Raw genomic sequence first — 23238 nt, 5'->3', positions numbered from 1 at the left:
TGGTGGCAGAATGTAAGCCACCAACTGTCCCAAACTGTTGGGACTGAAAATTGTTCGAACCCGCCTTCTTAAATATGACGTAGGCTTTCAAGTTTCGGGTTTGTGTGGTCAAAGTCAAAGATCCAGAAATGCACGAGGGTGGGAGGTGGAAGAAAGAAGAGAAAAGGGGAGGAACAAACAGAATGGATCAGCGTTTGAGCCGCACGAGGGGGGATCTTTCTGCAGCTGAGCCCTGAAACCACTTTGTTCTGTTCAAAAAATAGTCTAGTTTTTTAGGCTTGCACACGCCTCCACATGGCCTCCTTTTAATTTAGGGACTTGTTCAAACCAAAACCGACTCACCAAAAGGAAAGAAAAATCAACCCAAAAAATAAAAATAATTTCAAGTTGTGCTCAAAGGGGTAAAAGAAATTGAGTACTCTATGATGCTCGTATATAGGGGTGACAATGGGTCGGGTTGGAATTGAAAATTCTGGATTCAGATTCATTTTTATGTAGTAAATTCGAACCTGACCTGTATACTCAACGGATCTTGATCTTAGAGTTTCGGAATCGTATCTGGGTCGAATTCGGATCTAAAAGGTCCAAATTTAAATTTTTTAAAATTAAATCCAAACTAATCACAATCCAATTTTCAAATTTAAACAAATCAAATTACAAACCTAAATCACAAATAATTTGCAATAGTCAAACCAAAACTAACCACAAATCAATCTACAAAATTATTACTAAATTGTTAATTTGGTAAAAGAATGTATTTAGAAATATTTATATTTTATAATTATTTATATATTGTTCGAATCCGGGTCGAATACGGATCGGAATCCAATATTCTGCATTCGACCAGTTTTTTTATTTGAGTAAACGGGTCCGAATCCAAGTTCGGATATCATAATTATTTTTCAACTCAAATCTGGAAAAATTTTATCGAATCCAGGTCAAGTCCGAATCCAATCCCTACCCATTGATACCTCTGCTCGTATGTATGCAATTGTGGTAATAACTTGACCTTACGTATTAATAGCATCTAAAGCATCATTTACAAAAAGATTTTAGTAGTGTGATAGATCTCTATCATGCTCATACGTAATCATGGCAATAACTTGATGTTGTATATTAATAACGTCCAAAAGATCATTTTAAAAAAATTCTAGTAGTACGACAAACGCGGTAAGTTTGAAACTTAACAAAATTCAATTGTAACCTCTAAAAAATACTCGAGAAGGTGTCTAAACATGAAGGGATAGAAATCCTTCAGATCTGTCACATTCCTATTTTCCTTACAAAAGAATATTTAGAGTAGTTTCTTGACATACTCTGCTAAAACAGAAAACACCATCCACTGACTAGCACACAATATTATGCTTTGATCCCTTATTCCTGCAATTCTACGTGTTTAAGACATCCTTGACTTCGAATTACCCATCATTCACTTGTTCAAGGAAAATTCGACAAGTAGCACCGTGAGATGTTGACAACTATTACCACATTTAATCTAAAAGCAGTTGTCATAGTCAATGCCATGGAATAAACATCGGAGCCCAACGGGGTGCCAGAGAAGACAGCGAACGCCAGAATGTTAAACACATATCTAGCAAATTATTCATGATACTGTGTGAAATTTCCACTTGCTCTGCATTGGTCAAAGCCTGGAAATTTGGAATGACGTACGCTCTGCACTGAGAAACCATCATCATTGCACCGTTATTTGTATTACAGATTACGAATCAATGTCAGAATAAGCTAATCTATGGAATATCAAGATTACATCTTCGGTCTACTATTTACATTTGGCCTATACATTTTGGGTTTATCATGGACAGGGTAGAGATAACTTGGACATCAACTGAATCAGAAGTCTTACCAAAGGTCTCCGGAAAGAATCGACTTCGATTATAACCCCAGGCAAAGGAAAAGATTTGAGAAGCAAACATCTAATTTCCAACTCAAATTAAGCCAATTTTCAAGGTTTCTGCGCAGAAAACATGATGAACGATTGTTGGACTTTGTTGGTATAGTTTATAAGACCACATGATGTGCACACGTCCTCGATCTCCTCCTCAGTCAAATAGTTGTAGTTCCGCCCAGCCTGCCATAGAGATATGATTATAGAAAACAACTACACTACCTCATCAAAAACTTTCTGAAAGAAGGGTATGACGTTTAAAATTATTCCCCTAAGAAGAACGACTCCAGAGAAAGATGGAGTTTACTGTTGGCTCTGTGCTTGTTCATGTCTATTTGTTCGTAAACTTCAATTGGACTCAATAATTGAAGTATTTGGAAAACTTTTATGGGCTAAATGCTACCCAAAGCATATGGTACATCCCAGATCTTACTACTCTCATCCTTCTCCTTTCTTTTTCAAATTCCATGTAGGTGCCCCAGCTATAGCCACACTGCCACCCCTTGCTTACATGCCACCCGAAAGTCAGCTCCCGGAACTAAATACTAAAAGCCTAAAATCTGACAGTTTTTCCAGCTTTGTATACACTACTGAAAATAACAAGACCGCAAACCAATTGGTTATTCCATAGTACTTCTACATCAGTAGCAAAACTGTTATTCCAGGTCAAAAGTGGTACTTTTTCAATTCAAATTCTAATCGGTTCACCAAAGATCCCAAGCTAGGCATCACGTCCATTATTGTCAGCAACAGGTTTGCAGGAACCCTTCAAAAAAATAAAAAAAAAGGACAACAATTACCTGTCTGAGAGGCCTCAAAAATGCAGGAGTTGATGAACTGACACGAAGAAAAGTAGTTCCCACAAAAACACCACCACTTCGCAAGATACGATTGATTTCAGCAACCTGACATAAGAAAGGCAAGGAAATTGCAACTGTACATTATTTCAAATATTCTTATCAAATAAAAGGATCACCCTCAATATGGCTAAATCACCAATCAGATATATCCAATTCACCTCAAAGGCATCTAGAAACTTTTGACTACTAATTTTCTAGAGTCAATTCTACACTCTTTGAGTAAATAAAATAATGGACCAGCTAAATCAGGAAAAATGCAATAAAAATCATATCTAGAACATTGAAAGCAATTTGAGACACTACAAATACAAAGAAAGCTTACAGCATTAGAAGGAGATGGCCAACAATGCAAGGCTGCACCAGCATGAACGCCATCAACTGAACCAGAAGGAAAGGGGAGTCGGGAGATATCTGCCCTTACGAGAGCAAGATTGCTGCAGGTTTTTCAAACAGAATAGCTTTAGAAAATACAGATCTCTAACCAAAATTTTACATGCCTATAAAGCGTGAAGCACAATAATTCATATCCCAGAACCTGCAGCAGCTGCAAAGAGCATTTAATCAGAGTGACTTACGAGTTTAACATAGAATCGTCACTCTTGATAAAATCATAACACTGGAGAAGCATGTTTTCTGAAAAGTCAAGAGCAACAACTTTTGAATAGGTCCCCGATTTGGCAAACTTCCTGGAAAACAAGCCACTTCCACAGCTAACATCTACAAGAACACCGCCTTCTACAGGTTGAAAATACTCCTGCGCCATCTTGAACTGCATGGAATGTATCACACGCATAATTACCACTGTTATTGTTCCACAAATATTTTTGCAACTTTAATCCACGCAAACTAAGTCGAGGGCATGCACATTCAATTTAACAAAAATGATTTCTTTGTCAACACATGTTGGTCACAGTGGATGCATGATAAAAGCCAGCCCTGACACATGATTCCAAGTAAGTCTTCAGCAGGAAGAAGGATAGATAGGGCGTTTGCTGGTTCTCTTCTAGTTTGAGGTCGAAATGCTAAGTTTCTTGTGCTTCCTATCCAAAGAGGTCGCAAATGGTATAGCTCCCAGACACAGTTGAGCTTTTGCCCTGTAAGCCACTGGACTTGTTTACAGTGTTCTTATGATTTTCCCTTCTTTGTTTATTGGCTTCACAAGCTTTCTTACACTTGATCCAAAAGGGAATTCGCCTTCTTTGGCACATAGGTCAGAAAGGGAAAGAAGGATAATCCAACAATGTTTCACATCATTAAAATGCTTCCTCAGAACTGTACCCATGATACTTGTAGCTCATTCATTCAGCACTTATGGACACAATTAGAAGTCAATTTAAGTAGGAATTTTCCAGAATATATTAAGTGATTTTAATGGACTAAACCTTTCCTCACCAACATCTCCAGTGACTTACAAAACTACTCATGTTTTCGACAGAAGGGAACACATATCAATTCTCCTTCATAAGGTGGGGTATGCATTTGGCTCCCATTGATTCCTAAATTGACACCATACTTTCTTATAGAGAATCTACTCCAAAGAGCTCATTACCTATTGGGAAATATCTGTAAAGTAACAATCAAAGAAAATTTACCTCATCATCAGGCCCAGGAAAACCACTACGATTAAAATTTTGACGCCAGCCTCTCTCATACAAGAAGGAAACAAGAGGGCTCCTAGTGAAGGCGAGAACACCAACATTAGATATGAGTGACTCATAAACCAATGTTAAGTTTCAAAAGGAACGTTCACATCTTTTGATGAAGTGGCTACCAAATAGCGAAAATCACAAGCCCATCAACAAGGGGAGTTAGTTCCAAACCAACAAAAGACACTAAAGTGTAGACTGCAAGCATGTTATAGAAAGCTCAGCATGCAACTCAAAGAGATGGTAACATATGCATACCTAAATAGCTCAGTTCCAGCTGGTTTAAATTCATTGTAATCCTTTGAACCAGCAGTAACTGTAAGATCGAGATAGATATTTTTGCTTGAATACGTCTTGTTACACGTTCTACATTTAAAACCAGATCTATAAATTGCAGGCCTGCAAATATTCAGCTTTTGAAAGTTATCATGCATAAAACATATAATGTGTCCAAAGTATTAGTATAAAAGAGGCATTAGATCTTACAGGTTAAATCCCGAAGGACCTTTTCTTACTAATGGATCATAGCAAATTGGGCAGGCAAACAAGTCAATTTTTGAGCCCTCCTTTGATTCAATTTGTGCTTCCTGAAGTAGAAAAGTACGCTATTAGGGAGAGACAGAAAATGGGACATTTGCATCTCTTCTTCGTTCTGCCAGATCAAAATCAAAAAGTATACCCAACATTTGCCCTGCAACTTCCCAAGTCATCACTTAAGACAATGGCAAAATTGATTGACCCCCTTGGAATTACAAAATTTACATAATTTATACACATATTGTTAAACAGATATTAACAGATGCTCCAAAAAAAAAAAAATTTTTGAGACAGGTATGAACGCAATAAGGGCAAGCACCCACCTTCATCCTGGGACAAAGACTGTTGCATAGCGAAATGCATGGAAGATCACTAGACACTTTATAGGCAAATTTACATGAATGAACAACTAGGATTCACTTCTGAACACAACGGCAAGTCTCCCTAGAATTTCTGAACGCAACAAAGTTATTCATAGTCTGGATTGCAGCAATTACATTCTTTTTTCTCCGCGTTAAATCGTCATACAATTAGAAAAAGATTTTCCACGTTTAAATGGTATAAATTTTGAAACACGATTGATACAGAAAGCAAAACAAGTCCATGAATGAATAGCATAATTTTCCAAAAGTATAGTCGGGTAAAGGAATGGGCCGATAACTAAGCACCGAATAAACTCGAGATAATTTTTTCCCATATATTTTCTTTTCTTTGGCCCCCTTCAAAATCATTTCCCTGCAAGATATCCTTGTGAGAATTAACAGTAGTTAAAACACTGGGCATCAAATTTCAGTAGCTCCTAAAGCATCCAAGAGAGTGTAAATCAAACAAATGTACATAATAATTCTAGTATTTGTTAGGGAAGGAAGGGAAGGAAGGACAAGAAATATTTACTGGTTCAAGAGCAACAGCAGAGGTGGCCCGGATAATTTGTCGAAACTGTTGAGGGGAGGAGCACCGGAGAGGAGGATGAGACAGGGAATTATAAGGAAAAAAAGGGCATTTCGGGTCTAAAGGAAAACGATCTTGAACTCCAATCATCCAAGGCGAAAAAGCCACGGCTGCCATCTCAATAATCTTCTTCTTCTTCTTTTCAGTAATTTCTTCTTTGTTCTTTTGAAAAATGAGTGATTTCGTTTCTTCTGCTTCTCAAATCATGTGCTTTCTTCTTTGTTCTTTCTGTTTGCTTCTCGACGTTTATTGGTGGCAGTATTATATAGGTATATAGACAAGGCTATATATATGGGGGATTTCAAGAGGAAGAGGGGAAGGGGAGGGAAATTTTTGTGATAATTTTGTTGCATTATTTTTTGCGGGATTTCTTTGCGTGGACAGAGGAGGGATGCATCTGTCAGCTCTGCTGCCCGTGTGACTGTGTGTTTAGTTGGTGAACTTGAGGATACCTTCTCGCCGCATCATTATTATTATTTCAATATGGGAATTTTTCTTTCTTTTTCTTTTTTGTTTTTCTCTTGGTGTCTTAAGGAGAAACTCTATCCTGGAATCTGAACTACAAAATTAAAAAAGAAAAAAAAGGTCCAAATATTTACTAAACCCGGCCCTGCAAGGGAAATCCAATCTCAACAAGTTACTGGTTCGACCAGTGGGTCACTAGTTGAACCGGCAGTTACTAATTTAATATTTATAAATATAAAATAATAATTCAAATATATATATATAATAGCTAATAAAGTGCTATTAAATACTAATTATTGTACTTAAAAAGATAAATAATGAACATACAAATATTAATAGAAGATTTAATTTTATTTTGTGGTACTTTTACATAAATAAATAACATAGTCAAATTTAAAACAAATTTGTGTCACTTGTTTTAAAGATATAGCATCATTTTTTTATTATTTTATCTTTGTTTGAAAATAAAATAATTTTGTAGCTACTCAAATATTGTCAGTTTGAAAGTTAAAAGAATTCATTGTATAATAAAAAAGTAAACAAGCTTATTTTTTTTAAAAAAAAATGTAATTATCAAATAAAAACTAAACAAGTGATAAGACTTATGTACATTTAAATGAATATTCAATTTATAAATATTGTCAAAAGTATTTATACACTTTGTTTCAAAAAACAAAGGCCTACAATTGTATTATAGAAAAAAAAATTCAATTGGAAAACTGAATGATTTCCTAGTGGGTCAAAGTCAACTCCTTATTTGATTAACCTAGAGATCCAATCTGGCCTAATGCCGAATCACCGGACCGATTAAGTCAACTATTGGGCTGGGCCAAAGTTAATAATCTACGGTCCAATCCCAGGTTTAGGTAAATACTAAATCGGGAAATATGGAGTAAGAAAATTTTAAATGAGCCAAAATGTAAAAGGTTGCAAAAGTCACACTTTGATTGTACTCAAAACACAAATTATTTTCAAGTAAATGGTACTAATTTAAGATATTGTTGAATGAATGCGAATGGAAGTTTTTTTTTTTTGGTATGGAAGAAGATATTGTTGCACAACCCAATCAACAAAACAACTTTATCCAACGATGCAAAATGTTCTTCATTTAAGACTGAGGATTAAGTTCCGCGTAATCGGCTGGTCCGTATGGTTCAATCAACTCTGAGAAGAATCCCTTCTTTCTTCTGGGGTTGCATCCAATGTCTTTGCACAATTGATCGTTGTACCATATGTGCGAAGCACCAAGACAAGATCTTCTGTAGTACTTGCCAGCATAACGCTTCATGTACTTGTCCCACATGCGAACATCCTTCTCCATTTCCTTTATGCTCGGCAATTGAAAGGTTTGATCAAGAAAATGTCCCAGCCATCTGCATTTCATTTCGAGAGTGTAAAGGTTGTTCAGGCTCTCTGAGTATCCTATCACTGCAAGTTGTGGAATTCGCGGATGAATGATCTGCCTGGAATACACATTTAAGGCCAATAATCAAAACCTTTAATTATTAGCAATAATTATGTGACGCCAAACTCGTATAAATAGATAGTGTCACAACGTCAAAAGTAACAAATATAGATCTCAGAACATTGTGATGAGTTTACAGTTCCAAATTAAGTCCAGTAATAATACCTGTATAAAGCTATTGTGGAGCTTGTTGACCCTAAGATGTACTCCTGGAAAGATGGACAAGTGAAAATATCGCCGAGTTTCTGATCACCTCGGTATCCAGTGGCAAGAATTATAACGTCTGCTTTCAAGGGCTGAGTTTCTCCATCAATCATCAATCCTTCTCTGCTGAAGCTGATGTTTTTTGACTTCTTTAATACAATGCTTCCGTCTACCACTCTGTCAAAGAAATTTTCTGGTAGCATGAGGAATTCGCAAGAAAACACATCTTGCAGAAAGCCATGTGGTGGTATCATGTTGTACTTCTTCAAGGGAAATTTCCATCTGAGATAGCTCTCTACAAGTTTTGCAATACCCCATCTCTGAAATTCACATTTGTACGCCTTTTGAGTTATGCATTATATATATATATATATATCGTTGTTTTGAATAAAGCATGTGAGGCATTTTTTTCTATAATTAATTAATTAAGAAGCTAACCAAAGGTGAGAGAAGGAAGGCTAATGCACTGTGTGGGAATCCTTCACCAGGCTTGTGCACCAAAATCTCTGCGAATCGATTGTAGTACAAGTAATCAATCCTCACTCCTCCCCATACATAGTAACTAGGAAGCATCCAGTGAGCTGTTCTATGAACCATTGTGCAAGGGTTGTCAATCCCTGGTGAGTAGCATGTCATATTTTAGTTAATTAAGCAATGCATGACTTTAAAATTGCTTTCATGTGCAACAAGAACTTTTTAGCGCATCTGAAAAGTGACCAAATGTATGCAAGAAAGATAAAAGTTCTATATCCGAGGAGGAAATCTCAAGAAGCAAAACATAAATTGCATCCAGGAAGGCCACTTTTTTTTTTAAACTTGATACATTATAATTTCGGGGTCAATGTGAAGAGATAGATAATTATCGAGTCACACTCATTCATGATACACTGCAATTTGCAATTTCTCACCATTTACATTTGCACATTGAGCAGCCAAGTCCACTGCAGATTTCTCTGAACCTATGATTGCAATGTTTTTTCCTTCGACCAATGCCGCAGCACTGGCATTGTCCATGGCCGAGTAGTCCATGGAATGCAACACCTTACCACCAAAAATTTCAGGACATGATTTGGAGGGAATCCAGGGATGTTTGGCACACCACTGAATCTTCCAATACAAAGAATCACAAATTCCACCTCATATTCCTGGAAATTGAAATGACACGCTGAGAACCCGTATGAAGATAATGCCATCATTCAGACAACTTAATAAAGATTGATCTAAAAGGCTGACCCGCGTTGTTAAATCACCTTGAGATGGATTTTTAAAAAAAAAAAAGTGCCAAATTTTTTCTTCGGGCAAAGATCACAAAATTACCTTAATGGATTTGTCTTCAGTAGTGTGCTGAACTTTTATGTTCCATTTGCCTTTGGAGCCAAACGCCTGTCCTGTTCCACCCCAAAGATCCCAGGCCTGCATCTCTTCACGGGAAACGCCCACATAATCGATGCCAATCACTTTGGAGTTGAACTTGATGTAAGGTAACAAGCCAAAATGTTGAGCATAAGATTGAACGTACTTCAAGACTTCAGTGTTGCGAGGAAATGTTTCTTTAACAGAAGAGGGCCATGGGAAATCAGAAAACGAGAAAACTTCTTTGGGATTCTGAAGCCTAGTAGACTCAATGGTGTGATTCCACAGGCCACCAGCGCAGTCTTGTGCCTCGAAGACTGTCGGATGATAACCTTTTGCTAGGGCATACTTGCAGGCAAGCAGGCCGCTGATTCCAGCTCCGATGATAGCTATTCGTTTCTCCATTATTATTTGGTCAATTTTCGAAGGCAGAAAATGCAACGGGAGCTTTTTGTATTAGTAGGCATGCAACAGGAGCTTCTTGTATTAGTAGGCATGCAACGGGGCAACTGTATTAGTAGGCATGCAACTGTATTTATGACAGCACAACCGTACAAGTTTACAGATCATAATTTCGCCTATGAATTTTTGGTGTCGGCAGCCTCAAAATTAGCAAATGCGACGTTGAGTTTTCTGCAGACAATTCTCTGACGGAAATAAAAGCCAGTAATTCGCAGACGATCTAGTTGTGGCATCTACGTACGGACAACTGCTGTATGCTATCATCATTGATTGCTTTCTTTTCTTTTTCTTTTTTTTTTGTCGCAGCTATTACCTTTTTTGGTCTAATCTAGAGAGAGGAGGAGAGGAGCCTAACCGACGTGGAACCCCATCGAAGGCAGCCATGTTCAAGTGACAGTCACAATTAAGTGGTAAGTTAGGGATAAGAGCCCAAGAGGCAATTGGCATTATTGATTGCTTTCGGGTAAAGTAAAATCTACGTTGACAAATCTCTCAAAATTCTTCCTATAAAGAAGTTATGAATTTAAAAAATGGATGTATTTGATTGGAAGATAGAATTTTCAAGGGATAATTTTAGAAACCTTTTTTGAGATTTGTCATAATATCACTCAGCTCTCCTGAAATTTTTAAAATCTCACTTACCTCCTTGTCAACTTGACAAAACTAAATATTCCTATCAAACGTCACAAATTGACAACATTACCCTTGATCTTAATAACTATTTAACCTAAAATCCAAAACAAAATAAAATTTTAAAACAAAAAATGTAAATTAAAAAAGAAAACAAATTGTTAGTTAATAATGGTTTATATTTCATTACATTAGGGTCATAATGGGATAGCAAAGTACGTGGATAAATTAAATCTAATCAAGATCAATCACTTAGAAGGATTTTGGTGAATAATTAACACCTTAAACAATTTCGTGCACAGTTACAATTAAGGAAGTCAAGATATTTTTTTGGCGAAATATGTTTCAACTCATGGTATAGTTTAAGTTGTATTAAAAACTAAAATAATCTCTTCATGCGTATGAATTTTTCAAGGTGTAAATTTTGCTTTTATTCCAATACAAGTAAAATAAATAGTTTACATTAAGAAATTTATACCTTATAAAAATTTAACATTATTTTATTTTTTATTATTGTTATAAATTTCATAAGTATAACATAAGGGTAATATTGGAACAAAAGTTTTATCTTTCTTGTATTTCCTCCAAATAGGTTAAAATGTTATAAGAAATGTCAATTCAAGAGAGGTAAGTGAGATTTTAAAAATTTTAGGGGAGTTAAGTGATATTATGATAAATCTCAAGGATAGTTTCTGAAATTATACATATTTTCAATTGTGTTTTAGGAAGTAGAAATGGAGATTCTGTTTCTCTTACGTATTGCGTGGAATCATATGTACTACCGATTTATATACCCTTACAACAAAACAACTTTTAGGACAGCATTAACAAGATTTGATTTGGTCCGTATGCTCTGAACTGATTTGACCTCTTCATTAGTGCACTTTGGAACTAGGCAACAGACAAGGGGCAGGGCATGACCGTCCTTGAACATTTAATGGTCATGATTTGACCAAAAAATTTTATACGATCCAGATCATAAATTGTGCATCGATTTTTATATCGTGTGTGGAGCTCGTAAAATTTTCGTAAAATTTTATACTAAAATTACACGTTGTGCAAATAAAATTACATCGCGTGCAACAAAAATTACGCACTGTTAAAAATGGTCAAAATCGCTGGAAACAACCGTCCGTGCCCCTTGTCCACCAGACAACTGCAGCAACTACCGTGTTTGTACATCTTTCCGTCTAGTCTACACGTTTAGGTTCGTTTGAATTAGCTGTCTCGGAGATATTTTTTTTTGGATCAGGCTCCGTTTTTGGGTGTTCGAAAAGACAACACGAATGATTTAGAAAGTAGGAGAAATATGAGTGTATCCACTCACTTCTTTAAATGTGGAAATTTATTCGTATCATTTTCTTAAACACATTAAATTTAAAAAAAGTAGGATTTTGACCAAGGCAGTAGACGTGAGACTCGTGCCGTGATCAAATTTGAAGCCTTTATTCAACATTGATAATATATTTAACCCCGATCAGATGAAACCCCAGAGCCCAACTTTTCTTTCTTTCTCTTTTTTATTTTTACTAGTAACAAAACACGTGAATATATTTTCCCAAGATATAAACCTTTAATATACTAAATCCCTGTATAAAACTTTGAGTTTTCCACCTGGTACAGTAAAGTATATAATAAACAAAATTAAGCAATTGGTAATTACTCAAAACATTTATTGTATACAAAACAATTAAAAGTTTATTGTACATTCTACCATTTTAAAAAAACTCTGAAAGTAAAAGATTATCATATTTAAACTAAGTTGTTGGTATAATATTGACTAAGAAACCATATAATAAACAACATTAAGCAATCGCTAGTTGTACATAATATTTATTATATGTAAAGCAATTAAAATTTTATTTTGTATATTACAATTACAAAAACTCTAATAATAGAAAATTATCATATCTAAACTAATGTTACATAATTTACTGAGATTGTAACAGTAAGAAAAGGAAATTTTATGTATGTGTCAAACCAGTGCATACAGCAAAACTTGAGTGAAAAATATACCAAAAATTCTGATTTAGATACAACAAATTTTTATCAATTTCAATAGTTGTAAACCTTTTCTGTTATATTTTTTATAATTATTGATAATTTTTTGGAGTTTTCTTAAACAATATGACATAATATAGTGAATTTAATCATCAATATAACCATTTATTATCTCATTAACTGTTTATAACCTTTTGTCTTCTTACTAATTGTGATTTTCTTCTAAACCAATATGCATGTAAAATATAGTTAACTTTAATAATCACACGTAACAATATAATAATTGGAGACAATTTTAACATTTATAATAATCGGAGATGAGGGAAATGATTGGTGAATATAATTATAAGTGGGAATTTTTTTATTTTAATTACTAACATTTTTTGGATATAATTTATTAAAGCTTTTCATTTTTCTTATATTGAAATGCAATAACTCTAATTAAAAGGCATGCAATAAAACCAATTAAAAGACATTAAGGTAAATTAGGTATAACAAAAACTAATATCAAACCTAGAATTTTGCACGCGCCTTAGCACAGTCTTTTTTTTATTTATTGTGAAATTATACAAATATAAATAATTTAAATATAAAAATTAACAATATTTCTACATGTTCATTCATATTAATTTTAAAAATTAATGCAATTTAAATGTTTAACTATTTACTAACTTTTAAAAACTTTTTATTTATTGTGAATTTATACAAATACCACTAATTTAAATATAAAAATTAACAATAGTTCTACATGTACATTAATATTAATTTTAAAAAATTAATGTATATTAAATGTTCAATTATTTACTAATTTTTAAAAATTTGTTTACATACTTTTACTATAATATGATAGTATAAATCGAATAATGTACCTCATATCAAAAACTTGGTAGATATTCCTTTTTTATAAATATTCTTTTAGATAATTTAAATTTTTATAATGATCATAAACCTAGAACTATATATTCATATTTAATTATGTAGAAAAAAGATCTAGCATTCCATTTTTCTTTGTCAATAAATATTCAGTTTTCAATAATATTGATAAATCTATTCGTGTAACAGTTAATTCTTTTTTTACACTAAGTTAATTCAAAATTAAGAGAAAAGATGATGAACAATTTAAATACTAATCAATGATATGGTGGTGAAAGTAAGTAATTTATGGGATATGTAAGATTTCAATAATTGTGATTTAAGAAGGTTTTACTATAATTCTATACAATAATGTGGAAGAAAGCAGATATCATTAAGATAAGATTATGGTGATGAAAGAAAGTAATTTATGGGAATGTAAGATTTCAATAATTGTGATTTAAACGGGTTTTACTATACTTGTATGTAATAATTTGATAGAAAACAAATATCATTAAGATAAGATTGGTTATTTTTTAAAGCTATTTTAAAATTAAAGATAATTTTTAAATATATAATATAATCATTGTAATAATTTAATAGAAAACATCTATCATTAAGATAAGATTAGTTAAGATTAATTGTTGTTTAAAGTTATTTTAAAATAAAAGATAATTTTTAAACACATAATTTTTAAGCATAACCCGTTAATACTCTCCATACACTCTTACACTCCTTTTTGTTAAAACTCATCATACTTTTTATATAGTAATGATAATGATTTTTTGGTCCTAGGGATGGCTAAATTAGCCCTAACAACCATCTGTAGATACAAAACGAGCGGTTGTTACCCCAAAAATGTCATTAGAAAGCAGCTTCCTAAAAGGATTAGGTGGTTCATGAAAGGAGATGAAGTCGCCCTCTGCTAAATGAGCAGCACAAAAATGGCCTTGGCGCCAAAGTATGTTGAACTTTGCAATGCCAATCTAGATTAAGCTGTACATGCGATGGATCGATCGATGAGATTGAAGCGCGGGCTTCCCTTTGTCCCCTTCCTTCACGAGGGAAATGCTCGTTGCAGAATCGGATTCCTAAAACCGTGCTTCTGTAACTTTCCTCGAATCTCTAATTACTCCTATGAAATTGCGTTGGCTGGTTTATCCAATATCGGGTCTAACGTCCGATTACATCGTCAAAAGTCTAACCGACGCAATTTGGTGGCCCAAATACGAAATTGTCTCCCAAATGATGATAAAGGACGACGAGGCCCACAAAAGTGGAAGAAGCAGCCCATGTAAGAAATTTACGAGTCCACGTAGTGGGAAAAATTCAGATGGGAGGCTCATTATGCTAAAGCTAAAAGTGGATAACAAAAGTGGTTTGCAAACACAAGGCCACAATAAAATGGAGATGGATAGGGAAAAGAAGGGAGATGGGGGGTAGACTGAAACAGAAACAGACAAAAAAGTGCAAATGTCCCCAGTAGAATGCTGCTCTGAGTTATCCACGAGCGACGCACATTCTATTTTCCTTAGATAGCAGAGAGACACAGCCATGGCTTCCATCAGACCTCTTTCTGCATTCAAACAGCCCATTCCCACTTTTGCTCCGTCAATTTCCTATAGACAGCAATTGGATTGCATGCCTTCTTCTTCTTCATCTTCTTCTATCTATCCTACGGCTTACTTTTACCTAAGCCGGCCTCAGGGACCATCTTCTATATCTGTTGCATTCAATCCGTCAGGAAAGTACGACCTTTCTTTACATGATGATGACGAACAAGGTATTGCTTAGCTGCTTTCTTTCTTGATTTCAACATTCCTTACCTTCAATCTGTTGATTGTTAGCTTTTGCAATTGTGCTAATTTAGTCATACATGCCCCATGCTTTCTTTTCAGCCATTTCTATCTTTGCCCTTGCGCTTCTTCGAGTGTTGACTGACAACTGTGTGAAACTTATACTCCCATAATTTCACCATCTGGAATCATTAAGAACAATTAAGCAGAGTTATTGATAACTACTCAACCAGTGAAAGATAGAGACGAGGAAAAGAAACAGAACAATCTTGCAGTGTTTATTTAAGCACAATTAGAGATAATATTTACTACCTTCATTTACAGCAATTAGAGGCCACTGTAGAGGATGCAACGGAGATTGTTAATATGGGCAATGAAATAGTACACTGCACTGAAATTAAATGTTTCATGGCATCTTTTAGCATAGCCAATTGTGCCTGGAATTTGATTGTATTGATAACTCAAATAGCTCAGAGCTTCAATCAATGTTCATTGACAGAACAAGCAGACTTGCCGCCACCAATTCCACCAACAGAAGGGAGATATGAGGTAGTGATCGACAATGACATCATACGACGACTCGATTTGGTTCCCTTCCAAAGTGCAACGGGGATTACTTCACCTTCCGATGGTAAGAATCATCTAATACAGTTGCAGAATGAATTAATTCGTCTTGTGGAAAATAACCAGGTAGAAATAGATTACTTTGGTCTGACAATTGTTTTTGTAGCTAAGCCAAAGGAGTTCCTTGAACGTACAATTGGCTTCACCATTAATTACACAAGAGAAGATCAAAACGACCCTCGAGAACTATCAGAATTCCCTGATATTAGGCTCTGGTTTGTCAGAGTTGACGCTGCTTATCCATGGCTCCCTGTTCTATTGGACTGGCGAGCAGGTGAGCTTGCCCGTTATGCTGCTATGTTGGTTCCTCACCAGGTACTACCTTCTGTACCCTTTTCTTCATTCATATAATTGAGAATGAGAGGATACATCATACATATACTCATGTCTAACATCAGAGCCTTCTCGCTTGACAGATGAGTATGAAGAAGGGAGTAGTTTTCAACCCAGAGGCACTAGCATTGTTCGTCATGAAAAAGGTTTTCATTGTGTATTCTTGGTTAAAGGAAAATGACATCCCGATGCCTAGATTGAAGACGAAGGACATGGCCAGAATGCTTGGATTTGGAATCGGGGAGGAGCTATTTGACTTGATTGATGAACAATCAACTTCCCCTTCATAGAGTTAGAAGACAACAGCCCATATTGACCACAAACGACAGGATAGATAGTTAAAACACATTTGCTACCTCTATAAAAAAAAATCCACTTTATGGATCATGAATTCGTCAACATATAAAGTAGTTCAATTGAAGTAACGTCAAGATCATCAACATAATCCCAGTTAAGAGCATCTTCCTTGTAGAAGGGATACAGTTTCCCCAGTGCAACGCATTCAGGGTTTCGTCAGCGAGGGACTCTGTTAGCTTCCGCAAAAGCACATGCTGCAAATTCCTCTTTATCTTTCCCATTGTATTCATCTTCCCATAGCTGCGTTTCTACAACTTTTTTTCTTTTTTAATACTGGTTTTCAATTAGTATTGTTTTTTATCTTGTCTCTTTATACATAATTGAGAAAAGACTTTTTCCTAAAAAAAAAAAAAAAAACTCTGGTTACATTCTGTTATTGAAAATCAAATACGCTGGACTACAGGGGTTACAGTATCTGGTACCTGCTTTTGAATACAACATATTCATAATCAAAACTGGACATCTTTCCAGGCAGAAATGAGTAATTACGCCGTTGGTTCTCCACTTCATTCTGTACGTTTTATCAGCCAGGAAAGAGGAAGGAATAATGCCGTGTTTCGCGGAGTTGGTCAGGTAAGTGCCTGGCTATCTCCATCATCAGCCTTACGCTAAATTGTTATTCTTGATGGCTGATTCAGTGACTCTAACTAATTGTAGCTTTCTCCTTTCTTCGTAATTTACTCTTTGACCATCCAAAGATTGAATGATGCATCTTGTCAGCTGCAATAAGCCGTTTGAAGAAGTGAGTACAAGCTCAGCAATACCACGCGGTGAGATGATCAAGTTTCTAATGCAGCTAGTATGCTAGCATTACAAAGATCAGTATCATATGATCATAATTCAGCATTGGCATGCGATCATTTCAGGATGTTAATCAAATAGATTGAATTTGAAGGTGAAGACAGAGAGGAACAAGGAATCGGATATCAGCACTGGCATGCCATCAATCTCAAACGCGTCGCACTTGTTGGAAAGGGCTAGAATTTGAAAGCCCGCCTAATGGAAGCAGCTGTTTTCCTTCTTTCTGGATCTGAGAGCTCTGCATTCCAGACTTCAAAACATTTTCTTAATGATTATGTGTAATTTTGGAAGGCACGTATTTTCCCCGTCGTTCTCTTTTCAATTTGGATAGCATCTTTTCCAAAATATAAGTAAACCATAATGTTTGGCGGAGATGATGGAGGTATTCATTTATGACTCGCAGGATGGAAATTTCCTTCCGTCAAAGGGTATGATAAGAAACTTCAATAAATTGAGGAAAAGAAAGAAACAATTAAATTGTTTGAACTCTTTGGGCAACTTCTCAAATCCGACATACTACTATTTGGCATTAAATGCCACATCTATCTGGTAAAAAAAGAAAGCAAATGCCCTTCTGTTATTCTCTGCCTAATTCAGCCATTAATGGTGCATGACAAGTTTCTTCCGACAAGCCTCACTGACCATTCAAATCAAGTTGGATTTGTTGTCAGAATATCAAGCCGCTGCCTTCCACTATTTGGAGAGATGTAGACACCTGCTCCACATCGTCTCGTCAGTTACAAGTCTGCAGCACCTGGCAAGTGGCCTCCGTAGCAAAACGCTAAGCTTTGTATAGAAGAAACAGCAACAAGTCCACCTTAAACTTCAAGATTTTACCTCAGTAGAGGAGAAGAATTTTGTTAGTAGCAGTCCAGTATTAGACGGCTGGGGGTAGGGCTGTCAACGGGCCGGGTCCGGGCCGGAATTCATTATTACGGACCCGGACCCGAATTACTATGCCGGATCCGGATCCGACCCGTTTACCCGACGGGGTCTTTTATTCTATGTTCCGGATCCGGATCCGGCGGGTCCGGATCCGGATCCGGGTCTACCCGAACAAATTTACCAAAATTTATAATTTCTAATAAAAATGAGAAAAAAATATATTTGTAAACTAATTTCTAACTAATGCAAAGAAAAAACCAAATAAGAAAAGAAATCAAATTAACTTTATTAAAATACATCACCCTAATCAAATTATATTGATAAATATATATTTTTAAAATTATTAATTCATTTATATCCGGATCCGGGTCTAATACGGGCCGGAATACTATATTCCGTACCCGATCCGTTTTTTTGTTTGACAAAACGGATCCGGATCCGGATCCGGAAAACGGAATTAAATCCCTACCCATACTCGCAATAATTTCCCGGATCCGGTCCGGATCCGGGTCTAGACCCGACCCGTTGACAGGCCTAGCTGGGGGTCCATTATTTTCTAACCAGTTCCTAGAAAACACGAAATGTTTCTTGGGTTTTCTTTGAACATGCACGAAATGTTTCTTTGTCGGCTATTCCGGTTAACGACCTTAATTAATGTTTATGATATGGATCCTTCCACCAATTTCATATGGTCCCTAGTCATTTTTAAGTCGACCGATTATATTTCTGTCTTCCCAAGAATTATGTCACGTTTTATGCTGGAAAAAAATGCTGTAACCGTGGATACACCTTGTCAAAGTACTATTTGCATTGGAACGATTGTTCTGGATCCCGTTTCAGCATATGATCGTGGTTTTGAAGTTACTGAGCTAAAATTTCTTGATAAGCAATTTGCATGAGCCAACCCCCCCCAAAAAAAAAAAAAAAACCCATGAAAATGGAAATTAAAGAGGATCGTTTTAATGCAAAGAAAAGTAGAAAGGACCTTGAAATGAAGCATTTTTGCGACGACCCGGAAATTAAACCGATCCACAGTTTCAAATTTTAAATATATATATATATTTTTTGGACTAGTAAAAGAATTGGCCGCAAGTAGCTCAACTCACCCCACAAGGTCGCCCATTGGGTCTGTTTCTCTGTCACCTAAAGAAGAAGCAGAAAGCATGAGCCATTGGCATCCACGTGGCCAACTTCTGCGCCACGTCACTCTCCCCGTGGGACCTAGATGGAGACGTCCACGTGGATGGTGCTCACCTCAGTCTGGACGGTGATCGGAGTCCCACAAAAGACAAGACCGGCCACGCCTGATAATGTCAATTTTACCCGTATTCACTGTAGTGCATGGACACGACGGGGGACCGGCGACTGTCCTCCGTCGCCGTCGCATTTACTTTCTTGTTTCCCTCGACACATGGGCTATGACCCCTTATGTTGGTGACGACGTGGCACGTCCTTTGACCCTCCTCATTCATTTTTCACACCTGCTCTCTAACGGTTTGTTTTCTTTTCTTTTCTTTCCTTCTTTCTTTCTTTCTTTGAAGCGCCACCAATAATTATAAAGGGCCGCCCCCATTTCCGTAAAGAAATAGACTTAAGAGGAACGAAAGAAACACAGTAGAATCAACAATAAAGGAGCAAGTTCTTATTGAGTTAAAAGCTCGCACATAGGAAACTTTATGCAGAACTTGGGAGAGCAAATGGGAAAATTTTTGGGTCTAGAAAATTAATTTTAGAAACAAAATAGTGTTTGAATAATTTCATATGCCAAGCTACACATAACGAAAATTAAATTTCACAAATTGCTTAATCTGATAGAACACTACAACGAATTTTTTTTGTTTTTCACAAGTTAATTGTGATGGTTTTCTATTGTCAGGCATCTTCCCCCTCTTTTTGGTAGGGGATTTAGTTTTGGACTAGCTAGTTAACACCTTTGAATTCAAGCGGAACTTGGATTCACCTTCTTACGGGAGAGTCCAAAGATTTTGAACAAAGATACGAGGAGAATTTACTGGTCGAACTAAGTCAAGCTAATATATTAATCGAGTGGAATTGACTTCAGGGACAAAATTGCATGTGCTTCCAAAATGCCAATTACCATCAACAGTCGTGAACAAAAACACAGGCTGCTTCTAGTCTTATCCCAGGCTTGAATTTACGGCTTTCCTTAATCCTCCCATCAGGTTGTTGTCAAGTCTAGCTCCTTCACTGTTCGTGCTGTCCAACTGATAGATTTTGATCATTGGACTTGGACGCTATACGTATATATCAGGGGCCACGTGATAAGATTAATCACAGAAATGGAAAGGTAATTGTCTAGTTGAGGAGGTGAAAAGAAGGAACCTTGAATGATGAGAAACTATCATAATAGATTCATGGGGCAGGGGATGGTCAGCGATTGGCCAATCATTCACAATTGTGGGATATGCCTCTTGGATTCACACTGTTACAATTTGCATGGATCCATGAAAAGTAAGATCAAGCTTTTTGACAATGTGGGATGTTTGTGCCTTGTGGCAAATATTTGATAGAGACCAAGTGTAGTCACTTACGAAATGAGCAAAGATTTAGGACGACCACCCAACAGATGAGACATCCAAAGCCTGCTGTACCGGGCAATAATGCAAAAAAAGATACAAAAGATATTGTACTTTTAACTCTTTTCTTTTAGTTTCTAGCAAGTGGCATCTTGTTTGGGATATGGTCACCTAAGTTCTCTCGCTTTTATGAAAATGGTGCCCCCTATATTTTGCGTGGACATTTTGTTCCCCTCCAACCATGACTTGAAATTTCATAATCAACCTTTTCTTTATCAAAAAGTTTAAGATCTCTTTCGAGGAAGAAAAGTAGTATTAAAAAAATGAACACAGAAGGCATATATGTAAATCCCCTAATATACAATGCCACGCTCTTTAAATTATAAGTGGAGCCATAGCCCTTCTCACTGTATATATATACCCCTGCGCTGGCCCTCCTTGTGTTTCGAGACAATTCACCTGCTTTAACGCATAGCTCAGGTTTTTCAGGAGGCCAAGAAGATTCACATTCTGTTTCCTACCATAACTTCAACCTTTAAAGATTTCCCAAAAATCTGCCAATCATTTACAGTCTTCTGCTCCACTTAGCAGCACACTTTTCTGACAAGCTAGCCCAGAATGAGGAAGTTTTCGATAATCTCTCTTCTACTTCTGTCAATCCTAGTTGATCATCAAGCTCAAGGTACATGCGTTTATGCAGTATATGTTCCTTCAGCGCGGCACTTCTTTTATAATAGTGTTTTTCATACTGAATTATTTCTGACCATTTCATAGGTGCACGCTTGATAAAGGATTCTCCCTTAGCAGAACAACACAAAGTCCATGTGAGTATCCAAGTGCAACAACATTTCATGATTTATGATTTCCTAACTATCACAACTTGTGTTTTCCCCTTAATTTTCTCCAAGATTTGTACAAACTGTAAAAAATTATAATTGATTATTCTTTTAATGCATGCAGGAAGGCAAAAGTGATTTGAGCAGTAGTAGTATTGGAGTTGAAGATCAGGTGAACCCTAGCGTGGAGAGTCATGGCTCAGAATTAGGTACCAAGAACACAAGAGTTTCTTCTAGAGTAACAAAGCATTCCCATCATTGGTTACCAAGCATCCACGAAGATTACTATGGACCAAAGATTCACAACCCTAAGCATCACTAAATCTCTTCCTACTATTAGTAGTAGTAGTAGTAGTATGATTAAATTTTCTCTTTCATCTTCAATTTTTGGACAATTAATTAATTCTATCCTTGTCCTTCAAGCATAGCACTTCGAAAAGAAAAGAAGGTTGTTTAACTTGAGTAGCTGAGGTTCAACGTTTTGGTGGATATTGTTCATGTAGTGATCTAAGATTTGATACTTTAAAGAGTTGCTTAGATATTGAATCATGGAAATGCTGTTCTGAGAAATTGCAAATCAATTAGCACTACTATACCTTGGGTCTCATTTCCCAAATGGTTCTGAAAATGGTTTATTTTCCTCAACTGTTTGCAGGATCAAATAGAAAAGTTATGAAAAAAACTCTCTCTCCTTCTAGCACGACCCCCACCACTACCACCACCACCACCTCGAAGGTTGGTTTCAACTTCTGCTAAATAGTACTCTACTTAATTTACGCCGTAAAAAGGGGGGGAAAAACCCATAGAAACAAACCCCTCTCTTTTACTCACTCTCTTCTTTACATAACTCCATGGTTCATGCACAGAATGACAAGAATGATCACCAAGGAAATTATAAGAAAGCTGAGCCGGTACTGGAGGGCCAATCAAGTAGTGACAGATCAGGTGGAAAAGAAGAAAATTTCTCGGTTAATTCATCACCATTGACTCACCACCCGCCGGAGACAGCCCTCGATCATTATCCGGACATATTAGACATAGCTGGGATGGATTATTCTCCGGCCAAAAGAAAACCGCCAATCCACAACTAGTGCATGAAGAATTCAGTACTAAAGAAAGAAACTAGAGAAGTTGGACAGCATTGCGGAAAATGCTGCCATTTTTTAGGATTAGGAAGATTTTGTACATATAACATTTTATTATTTTGCTTAGATAATAATCACTGATTAATTTATTGCTAGGTAATCAGCCGTCGAGGCTAATCAGCATTTTGTAGCTTAGTATAAAATTATCCCAAGAAAGGGGAAGGATCAAAATAACATCTGTCATGGCTCTTTTTTATCTTTTTTTTTTTCCTTCTTCCTTATATATAACAGGAGAGTGCACTCAACTTTTATCAGTCAGTTTCGACAAGCTCGTTGTGTTTTCCGGTGGCTGCACGCAACTGTGTCTGTGTATGTGATGTCACGTACCCAAAAGTCTGAAGGAGTTCAAGGGAACTGTCCGTACTACCAAAAAGTATCATTACTTGGTAGTATTTTAATTATGAGATCCTGAGATCACTAATAAACTGGTAACTGAATAACACGAATGTTCCGCAATAATGCAGCAACTTTTTCTTCTTTTCCGTAAGGTTGTTGGTTGCTTATGAATTCATCTTTAGATTAATCACAAATCAACCCTAGCATTCTGATCATCTCTAAGGAAATTTACATAAAATTCATAACCGACAGAACT

The 23238-nt window shown here is 36.2% G+C and overlaps 3 protein-coding genes and 1 pseudogene across 5 annotated transcripts; 2 read left to right on the top strand and 2 right to left on the bottom strand.

Moving 5' to 3' along the window:
* Positions 1–1225: 1225 nt before the first annotated feature.
* On the bottom strand, positions 1226–6344 carry LOC113776408 (uncharacterized methyltransferase At2g41040, chloroplastic). Of its 3 annotated transcripts, none has more exons than XR_003469007.1 (9): positions 5844–6344; positions 4899–4999; positions 4671–4811; positions 4359–4440; positions 3342–3535; positions 3089–3200; positions 2707–2811; positions 1865–2089; positions 1226–1679 (listed from the first exon to the last, which is right to left on the bottom strand). XR_003469007.1 is itself a non-coding variant. In XM_027321553.1 (8 exons), exons 1-8 carry the CDS (start codon positions 6015–6017, stop codon positions 1964–1966), a joined length of 1035 nt encoding a protein of 344 aa, XP_027177354.1. In that variant the 5' UTR covers positions 6018–6344; the 3' UTR covers positions 1681–1963. The 3 variants fall into 3 exon arrangements, 1 of the variants encoding a protein (XP_027177354.1); XR_003469008.1 differs by having other exon boundaries at positions 1226–1674; XM_027321553.1 differs by lacking the exon at positions 1226–1679 and having other exon boundaries at positions 1681–2089.
* A 1043-nt stretch (positions 6345–7387) lies between these two features.
* On the bottom strand, positions 7388–9868 carry LOC113774765 (annotated as a pseudogene).
* A 4888-nt stretch (positions 9869–14756) lies between these two features.
* On the top strand, positions 14757–16713 carry LOC113776419 (protein CHLORORESPIRATORY REDUCTION 6, chloroplastic). Its single transcript, XM_027321565.1, has 4 exons — positions 14757–15115; positions 15628–15759; positions 15859–16067; positions 16169–16713. Exons 1-4 carry the CDS (start codon positions 14887–14889, stop codon positions 16373–16375), a joined length of 777 nt encoding a protein of 258 aa, XP_027177366.1. The 5' UTR covers positions 14757–14886; the 3' UTR covers positions 16376–16713.
* A 4364-nt stretch (positions 16714–21077) lies between these two features.
* LOC113775565 lies at positions 21078–22842 on the top strand. The gene is made up of 5 exons (XM_027320501.1): positions 21078–21347; positions 21440–21489; positions 21626–21710; positions 22157–22236; positions 22368–22842. Exons 1-5 carry the CDS (start codon positions 21284–21286, stop codon positions 22590–22592), a joined length of 504 nt encoding a protein of 167 aa, XP_027176302.1. The 5' UTR covers positions 21078–21283; the 3' UTR covers positions 22593–22842.
* Positions 22843–23238: the final 396 nt, after the last annotated feature.

The sequence above is a fragment of the Coffea eugenioides genome, chromosome 6 (genome assembly GCF_003713205.1).
Source record: "Coffea eugenioides isolate CCC68of chromosome 6, Ceug_1.0, whole genome shotgun sequence".
In the NCBI taxonomy this organism is placed as follows: domain Eukaryota; kingdom Viridiplantae; phylum Streptophyta; class Magnoliopsida; order Gentianales; family Rubiaceae; genus Coffea; species Coffea eugenioides.
Note: the sequence above shows the minus strand (reverse complement) of the source record. Positions and strands in the feature narration are given on the sequence as shown.

Coding starts and splice junctions, on each gene's coding strand:
- LOC113776408 (XM_027321553.1), bottom strand. CDS start 6,017: ATGGCAGCCGTGGCTTTTTCGCCTTGGATGATTGGAGTTCAAGATCGT. Junction 4,441..4,670: donor GCTGGAACTGAGCTATTTAG/GTATGCATATGT, acceptor CGCCTTCACTAG/GAGCCCTCTTGTTTCCTTCT. Junction 3,201..3,341: donor GACGATTCTATGTTAAACTC/GTAAGTCACTCT, acceptor AAAAACCTGCAG/CAATCTTGCTCTCGTAAGGG.
- LOC113776419 (XM_027321565.1), top strand. CDS start 14,887: ATGGCTTCCATCAGACCTCTTTCTGCATTCAAACAGCCCATTCCCACT. Junction 15,116..15,627: donor ACATGATGATGACGAACAAG/GTATTGCTTAGC, acceptor GTTCATTGACAG/AACAAGCAGACTTGCCGCCA. Junction 15,760..15,858: donor GATTACTTCACCTTCCGATG/GTAAGAATCATC, acceptor TTGTTTTTGTAG/CTAAGCCAAAGGAGTTCCTT.
- LOC113775565 (XM_027320501.1), top strand. CDS start 21,284: ATGAGGAAGTTTTCGATAATCTCTCTTCTACTTCTGTCAATCCTAGTT. Junction 21,348..21,439: donor AGTTGATCATCAAGCTCAAG/GTACATGCGTTT, acceptor ACCATTTCATAG/GTGCACGCTTGATAAAGGAT. Junction 21,490..21,625: donor CAGAACAACACAAAGTCCAT/GTGAGTATCCAA, acceptor TAATGCATGCAG/GAAGGCAAAAGTGATTTGAG.